A 9398-nucleotide genomic window follows, 5' to 3' on the forward strand; every position below is an offset into this window, starting at 1 on the left:
GTTCTCCGTCTGTTAGCTGTTTAGCTAGCTGAGCAAGGATTCACAGGAGGCGTCTTGTAGCCCGGCCTTGGACAAAAATTACCCAGAATACACCGCGGTATTTTCAAAAGGATGGCGGATCAGAAGCCGGCAGCTACTTTGGGGACAATTTTCAAGTTTAAAAGTAAGTCAGCTAATTTAAAATGTTTTTTTTAGATCCAAATAATTTATCTGTTGTTGGTTAGTTGCTTAGTAGCTGCAGCTTCGGTGCCTACCAGGTAGTAACACGCTTATACATTTTGTTTAATAAACATATACACAATTTAAAAAGTAAATGTCTCGTTATTTATTTACATTGACACTTATACATATAAAATATAACGTTATCGCCCGTGTCACGTGACGTTACATGACCGCCGTGGAAGCCGCGGTCACGTGATGCAAGTCCGTTCCATTTAACTGTTTTCTTTGACCAAGGAAGGACAGTGTCCTCCTAAGTAAGGCACCTGGCCTCGCAAGACATCGCCTCGCAAGGCCAGACGCCTTGACATTGAGAAACACCCATCCTTTTTCTAAATAAATGAATGAACCTCTACCTGCTCACATCTCAAACTAAAGTCTAAATCGTTCAAAGTTGATGCCAAAGCCGTTTCAAACGAGTGCCATTCCAGAGCTGACGCCACCTTTGTAGTTTTTCCTCCACTGCAGCTCTAGCGTAAAGCCTGCCTAACAAACATTGAGCGCTGAGACTGGCATGACACGGCATTGTTCGAGCCGACGGTAGACCCGCTGAGGCTACAACGGGGCGTGGCTAGATCGAGCTGCAGAACTACATCTTTGGCTTTGGGTTGTCTAGATTTCTAGTGAATTTTGCTGCCAAGTGCAACAAAGAAGAAAATATCTTGGTGTTAAAGAAATGCCATGTGATTACAGTGATACCTCGCTACTTCGCGGTTCGTTTATCGCGGATTCACGACTTCGCAGATTTTTTCTTTGGAGCCAAGGGAAATTCGCCGATTCGCGGTATTTTTCACCAATTCGCAGTATTTTTCTATGCGAAATATCAAGAAATTCCTGTTTTTTTCATCAATTTCATCATAAAATGCACTTTTTGTAATAAAACTATAAAAAAAACCAAGTAAAAAAATTTTTTTCTTGAGTTTTACCCACAAAAAGAGAATGTGATCATACGATAATTCAATATAGTACTGTACTGTAAATATGGTGTCCCTACTTCGCGGATTTTCACCTATCGCGGCCAGGTCTGGAACGCATCTACCGCGATAAACGAGGGATCACTGTTTTCTTTCACTTCTTGATCTAGCCTGCTCATGAGGTGAGCTTGACCACTGGCCCCAGCTAGTAACCCACAATGCTGCTCAGTGCCAGAGCTGAAATGGTGTTCACTAAAATAACAAATCAGCTGGGCTGGCTCGTTGTTTTACATGCAAGCGTGCAGAGCTCGCAAAACTGCACGATGAAGAGACAGTCTTGCATTTGTTGTTGGTACTCCAAATAACAAAATAGGTCTGGAGCGCTGCACCAGCTGTCCTGTTTTCTCCCACTGTGACAGACCAGACCACGGCTCCATATTGGGACTTATTACATGCAAATAGACTCGAGAGCATTTTCGGAAAGAAAACATAGTAGACCTGTGGCACTGCAGCGCTTGTGTGTGTAAAAAGCCCAGTGACCATCCTGACTCAGATGTTCCGGTCACAGTGTGGTTAGCACAAACATCTGACAAGATCCGACAGAAACATCAAATGACTCCCCACTGGATCAATACGAGAGGCACATCATTCTTCATTAGGATGCTCCTAACACCACCCTATCCACCAGCATGCAGAATGGCGGAGAGGTGAAAATGCAAAGGGGCGAGTGAGTGAGAGAGCGCGCTAGCTTCACTCTGACAGGCTTAATGAAGCACATGGGGAGGGGACGGGAAGAGTGGACGACGGACAAAGAAAAGAAAAGCTGGTGAAGTAAAAGGAGCTGGAGAGGTGTGACATGTCCTCTGTCACATCTGCAGTCTTCAAGTAGTAACACGCTATTATTCTCTTTAGTGGTGAGGAAGCTGATAGCAGACATAAATTTGTGTAGTTTCCAGGGATGTTCCCACCCCTTACTGCTGTGTCTGCAGTGATGCGGGCGTTGTACCGATCTGTCGTGGTGAAGAGAGAGCCGAGTCGGAAGGCAAAGTTCTCCATTTACCGCTCCATCTACGTTGCTACCCTCAACTGTGGTCATGAGCTTTGGGTAGTGAACGAAAGAACGAGATCGTGGATACAAGCAGCTAGGGCTGCTCGATTATGGCAAAAATAATAATCACGATTATGGTGACTGAAATTGAGATCACGATTATTTAGGACGATTTTTCTATTTATGTTGATTTTATTTGTTTTTAATTCAGTCATAAAATTGCTCAGGGCACAATCAGGACAAAAATAAGAAACAAGATGATCACTAAAAGAACTCCTGATTCCCAGGATAAAAAGACCAATATACTTATAGCTCATAGTTTATGGCCCAAGGGCTATAGACCTTGGTTTAACTCATTTAAGTCTAACCAGTACAGACCCAAATACCAATATCTTGCAAATACTGACAGCAAGAATTATACAGCAGCATTTATAACAAATAAATTGATGTTCACTAAATGTTGCATAGCATTTATTGAGTCGTGTCAAGGTGCTGTAGGAGCGTGCACTAGCACCGTGTCCTCAGAGAGATTAGTTATTAGTTATCAGCGTGAGGAAGTTATTTCTACCTTATTTATAAACTATTTATTTACAAGTCCATCAGTTAATGTAATAATTGTCCCAACCACAGCTGCACCCCCCACCCCCCAACCCAGTCTCACAGCAATCAGGGGAAAGCTGCACGTGTGTTTAGCACGCGCACATTTAGCCGTTTTTAGCGGCTCAGGAGTCCGCAGGTGCGGTGTGTGTGTCACTCACTCTGGTTAGTCCAACAGGGAGCCGGCTCCGAGAGCCGTTTATTTAGCGACTGACACATGACTACATCATTCCCTTCCCTAATGTCCTGAAGAACGGTCCGGAGCGCAGGCGGAGGGTTTAGCTAACCTGCAGGAAACGTCGACGACAGTTATCCAGAAAGTAATTAAGGGTTACCAGAGAAGTTTCTGAGGTGTTCGCTAGGTACTTTTAAGATTTAAAAAGTCAAGAAGGGGGACTGAAAAGCTGTTGGAAATAGCATCAAAGTCACTAAGTTGGCAACACTGTGAGGAGCGCTTCATTTGCAACTCAGGGCAGCGCAAGCGGGAGGAGCAAATAATCGGCTTGTTTTGTTTTTTATAATCGTTCAAAACTCAGATCGTAATCGTGATTAAAATTCGATTAATTGAGCAGCCCTACAAGCAGCCGAAATTAGTTTTCTCCGCAGGGTGGCTGAACTCTCCCTTAGAGATAGGGCAAGAAGCTCGGCCATCTGGGAGGGGCTCGGAGTAGACCCGCTGCTCCTCCACGTCAAGAGGCGAGTTGAGGTGGCTCGGACTTCTGGTCAGGATGCCTCCTGGACGTCTCCCTGGTGAAGTTTGACGATCTGCTGATACTGAGTCCCGATCCAATACTTCAGCAATGCTTTTGAATGAGAGATCTGGAGAACACATACAAGTGTTCTTTCTTTCTGTATCGGTCATTTCATTGGTTTTTCTACCAAAGATCTTCTCTCTTTCAGGGAGAATGTTGATAAGAAACATGTAAATATTACAAACATAATTAAGAGTAGCCTCAAACTGCTTAAAGGGTATGCATCTGTATTGAGTGATGCACGTTCTCACTACAGGGCCGGCCCGCCACGCCATGCTCTTCTCTGCACATCGCCTGTAGGGCTATGCTGTGACAAAAAGGCAGCTCATCTCGTAGCTCCAGGTTACTCCAGGAGTCCGTTACTACTGTGGTGTGTACCTGAGAGATGTGGTTGATGGAGGACTCCATGCGTCGTAGCTGCGATGCCTGGATGTCCAGCAGCTGCAGCACGTTGTTAGCTAAGGCATTGATCTGGTAGGCAACACTGGCCAGAGACTGAGTGGTGTACGCTTTGGTCTCCTCCAGGGCTTTCTTTTTGTCTTGCGCCTGGCAGACAGAGAAAGACAAAGCAGAGAAATCAGTGAAAAGATGTGGATGACTGAAATGGAGAGATTAAAAAAGCTGTCTTACACTCTTATTGGTCGTGGGAGTCTGGAGCGGTTTTTATTTATTTATTTTCGTTGGGAACAGATTCTGACAAGACTGTTCAGTCTTGGCTGCTCTTAAACTTTAAATCCCCGCTAAGCTCCAAGGAGAAGGGAAGACAAGTTTGAAAGTCTCTAAAGCGAGGTCTCTGAGGGAAACATCACAGCTTGGAATTTCACAGCACCATTCAGAGAAAGTCACGCCGGCAGTGCAGGGACAGGTGCATGGTGGGAGCTGAGCCCAAAGAGTAGGAAATGCCAGGACAATTTGTGGGATCCCAAATCTCTACCCGGCTGTTCAAACCATCTGCTTCTGGACGTCTCTGCATAGCCGTGGGATTTCGCAGACATATTTATAGTTTGGAAGCAAAACTGGCAAAATGCAGCCGCACAGAGAGGCATTCTGGGACTAGGGATGGGTACCTTTGACATTTGAATCGATCCGGTACTAATTCCCGGTACCTACGAATCGATACCGGTACTTAACGGTACCAATTTTCGATACTTTTGAGTGTGTATTATTTTAATTCTCTTTCATAATTAAATATATATTTTTCTCAATATATAACAATATTTGATAAATATCACGATAAATATCATACAACTGTTTGTATTTTAACATCGTTCTTGTAGTTTTATGAGCTGATAATTAAACTGAAGCAAACATCTTTACTGTGAACTAAATTTACTGTGTATCTTCATTCCTTTTATCGTTCTTTTTTCATTTGATTTTTCTTACTGGGAAGTTAGAATTTCCGAGGAGAAAGCGAACGCACCATTAGCTGATAACAATGGTGGCAATGGAAGCTAACATACCAAGCTAACGTTATCTTAAACAGTTTATTTAACTGCTGGAGCAGACTAAAACGATGATGCCTCACACTTAGATCGTTGTCGCTGGTTTCGTCTTCACCCGTCACATTTAGTAAAGTGAAGCCAAACTTTAGAGCACGTTCATGTTCTTCTAGTCGGGAATTCGAAGTTCCGAGGAGAAAGCGAACGCACCATTAGCGAAACGGAAGCTAACATATCAAGCTAATTATATTTACCTACCGGAGCAGATTAAGATTAGGATGTCTCACTTAGATCGTTGTCGCTGGTTTCATCATCACCCAGTTACCCATCACATTTAGTGAAGTGGACCCAAGCTTTAGCGTGCGTTCTTTCTACCATGCTGCTCTGTTTACAACTGGCTCGCAGTGAACAACGACATAACGCTCTTGCGCATGCGCAGCTGTCTTGGCAAGTTCTCGTTATGATGGACGGGTACCGAAACGAGGCACCATTTGAAATGCCGTGAATCGGTGCTCGGTCGGTACTATGGAATTCGGACAGTACCTTAAAAAGTACCGAATTCGGTACCCATCCCTATCTGGGACTGCTTCTAGAAAGCAGGACTTCAACTATTACACTTATGGACAGTCTAAATCTGTTCATGGAATAATCAAATACTAGATTCATTTAATCATCAACATCAATGTAGAGAATACAAAATAAAACTTACTAAAAGTATAGAAGATTTAGAGAGATAATGTGTCTTTTTTAACATTAATCTCTGGAAATGTCCATCGAAATGTTGAAAATGAATTCAATAATTCCCAGTTGTTCCAAAATATTGGTGGCTTTGTAACATATGACCATAAAAATTGGGTCTAAAATGTACGAGACTCTCTGAGCAACACCATATTAGAAAAATTAAAAATGCACTTACTGATTTGTAACAAACGGTTAAAAAACTCTCATTCATCTTTTTAACACCTTACTCTTAACTGCTGAAATGTCTCCCCAGCCTTCCTTGGTGTCTACAGGAGCGATTAATCTTAAAATTAAACAAATCACCATTGAGTGATATCATGATATTTCTTCCTGCTATATTATATCGATATTCAAAAGGTGTGTATTGAATTTTTGGAAGAATTTACATGCAAGCGTTTTATGTATTTTCTTTTCTTTTGATGTAATTCAAACACTGACCGCTAGTTGGCAGCAGTGTGCAGTGGGTTTTTGTTTCACTGAAATGTAAATCCCTCTGTTACGGTTCAGAATCAGATACCTCATGTTAAGTATCACTTTGGACTCAAATAACATCTGACTGAATGTTTTGTAATATATCGTGATCAGGGCCAGATTAACACTTTGTTGTACCCTGTGCAACAATATTAAAGGGCCCCATCATCACGACCCAAGGATCACCATAATATGGTCACATACAGAATATTTTACTGTAATATGCAGTAAATATACTCAATACTTGAATGCCTGACATCACGTAACCCGCTCAGGATAACCTTTGACCCACCTTGTGTGGACTGACCAATGAGGAGAGAGTCTTAACTTGAGGCCCTCTCTTCATTGGTCAGTCTGCATGAGACTGCCTCTCAACTGACGTTCAGAGTCATAGGCAGCGAAGCGTCTCTGTGCAGTGCAAGAGCCCGGGTGGACAGTTTGTATAATACAGGGTGATCATATTTCCATTTCCAAACAAGAGGACAGGGGATCTGTGCCTATGACGTCACACTATGGCAACGCCACACAAACCATGTTGGGACCCATTTTTTGTAAGAACTAAATTAATATCAGATTCTGCCAATAAAAGGGCTCTAAAACAATTCATATGTAAATATTTAGCATATTTATTGCAAAATCTATTTTTCTGCTTTAGTGCTGCAACAAGGTTTTATTAATAATAAATTATTATACCTTTTGTTTTACTACAGCATCTGTAAGCTTTACCTGGCAACATTTACTGTTATTTCTGTATTTTAAATGTGTTTGTAGTCTTTCTCTGGTAAGAGGCTTAAATTGTTTTCAGATAAATTAACTATTTATTTTATTGTAGGTGAAGTGTCGGCTCTGCTCCACAGAGCACTTCATCAATGCTGAGGCATTATAGAGCTCGGCATGGCAATGATGAATTGGTAGATATCCCAGGTATGTTGAAATTATCACCAAAAAAATCTGAATTGTCAAAAATAGTCTATTACACACCCTCTGAACACAGTTCAGGTATGAAAACACATTTATTTGTGAATATTTGTTTATTTCTGTGTAAGTTTGTCATGTGATAGTAAACCAATGATTAACAGATTTATTTCCAATTTATTTATTAGGACACAATCTCTGGAGACACCTTGATATGGAGGTTGAGAAGAGCAGGATGACCTCTAATACTACAGCTAATTCCATAATTGAAGTCCAACGCTACCTGGCTAAAAGAAACACACCAAGAACACAAGACCCATTACAATATTGGAAATATAACCATAATTTATATCCACACCTATATCAACTCACACTTCAATTCTTATGCACACCATCTTCAGCTGTACCCTGTGAAAGAGTGTTTTCTAAGGCAGGGCAACTGGTGTCTAAGAGGAGAAATCGCCTTGGAGCAAACACACTGCAGAAACTTTTGTTCCTCAATAAAAATGCATAAATGAATCCATATTTAGTTTTTTATTTTGTATGATCTAACACAGAGGTTAACACATTTAAATAAGTTAAAACTTTTACTTCTGATTTTTATTAGACACATTCAGAAGATTTAACATGCCAACTCATTGTAGCATTTACACAAAGGTTATAAGCAAATGTTAAACTCCTTTCATAAACAACTTAACTTAACAAATTGAGTAAATTAAATTCCATAATGATATGATATTTTGATTACAGGAAATTAAATCTTGCACACCTGGTGTGGGTTTGCAGCATGTAAGCTTTTCCATCTTATTTACCTGATTTTAGAAATACTGCAGGTGTCACTATTGAATGAACAACACAGTGTCAATACAGTGCCGACACAGTATGTCTAGTGTCTAGTCTAGTAATATAAATTCAGCTTTAATATTTTTCATTTGGCTGACTTTAGAAGCATTGATGTTAGTATATCGGTATCGGCCATAACAGTGATGCTAATATCGGTATTGGCCCAAAATTTTCATATCGGTGCATCACTACTAAAATCCTGTACTATTTGTCTCTGAAACGACCAACTAAGCCAGGAAAAGTCATGGCCATCAAACTGAATTCACACGTTCAGAAAACGTGTGGAATGTCTAAGCAGGATACGTTAATTTTTAATGGAATAAATACACATTTAGGGAAGCTTAGGCGTGTTTAAAATCAACACAAATTTCACAATGGTAGCCAAAGTAAGGCTTTGATCATGCTAAACCATTAGCTTCCAAAGCAGGATAAAATCGTCATAAATGAATGGAAGATAAATGTGGCCCACATCTGTACGAGTCAATCCACTCGGTGCTGATAACGACACACCCACTGAAAGCAGCGCTCAGCTCACTGGGAGAGAAAAAACAAACACAAAGGTCTTTAACCGTGGACGGAAAGGAGAAAATGACGGCGTGCAGCCATGCTCGGTATCGAGCCGCGGCTGGAGACGAAGCCTCTCGGTCGGGCTAGCGGTTTCCAAATCGCTTTCATTGCGGCCAGCATTTCCCGTCTCTGTGGTGAAACCTCCGAGACAGGAAATGCTTTCAGCACCACCGCAGACACGACCACGGGGAGCTGGTCAACGCATCGCTTAGAGCGGCCTTATATTAGCGCTTCTTACCTGAACATAATTGTTCTCACAATATTCCGCTACCCGGGACAGGTTCTGGTAGCTTTCCACGAGAGCTCGTTTACCGGCAGGAATTTCTTCATCTAATAGCATCTGTAGCTCTGCCATCTTACATCCTTAGCATTTCTCTTCTGTCTTTAACAGCGAGGCGAGGCAGTGACGCTGGGGGCTGTGCTACTGATAAAGGGGCTCCCTCCCGCCTGGCATTGTGGCTCCGCTGGTTTACATTCCCAAACGCTGAGCGCTCATTGGATGAGGGGCCGACAAAGGAGCTGATTGGATGAGAGGCCAGAAAATAGGAGGAGCTTAGAGGTTTAGAGAAGAGATAAAACAGCGATGATTTAGGTAAAAATAACATATCAATAATGAAATTGAACAACTGAGCTCTATTTTAAACGAAATGTATCAAGTTAGGAAGCTTGACGCATATCCTCAAAAATATATTATCCATTTTCCTTTTTGCTTTGTAAATATAAGAACAACGACCCAATGCAGGGAAGTTGTAACATTTTAATAGTAATCTTCATTTGGATTCTTCACACATTTTAACTTGTGTTTTCAAGACTAACACACAAAAAGAAAGAAAACATAATTTAACACAAATACAGTACAAAATAGCTCATTCTATTCTTGTCCCGATTGGCA

The 9398-nt window shown here is 41.5% G+C and overlaps 1 protein-coding gene across 3 annotated transcripts in view; it reads right to left on the reverse strand.

Annotated features, from left to right (window-relative positions):
* The window catches only part of LOC107384312 (abl interactor 1), a 31313-nt gene extending 22372 nt beyond the window's left edge, over nt 1-8941 (reverse strand). For all 3 annotated transcript variants that reach the window (XM_015957506.3, XM_070556132.1, XM_015957505.3), the window contains exons 1-2: nt 8745-8941; nt 3909-4076 (exon numbers count right to left, since the gene is read on the reverse strand). In XM_015957506.3, the coding sequence (XP_015812992.3) occupies nt 3909-4076; nt 8745-8861 (285 nt within the window). In that variant the 5' untranslated portion in view covers nt 8862-8941. The remainder of the gene's footprint in view (nt 1-3908; nt 4077-8744) is intronic.
* Nucleotides 8942-9398: the final 457 nt, after the last annotated feature.

The sequence above is a fragment of the Nothobranchius furzeri genome, chromosome 11 (assembly GCF_043380555.1).
Source record: "Nothobranchius furzeri strain GRZ-AD chromosome 11, NfurGRZ-RIMD1, whole genome shotgun sequence".
Lineage (NCBI taxonomy): Eukaryota > Metazoa > Chordata > Actinopteri > Cyprinodontiformes > Nothobranchiidae > Nothobranchius > Nothobranchius furzeri.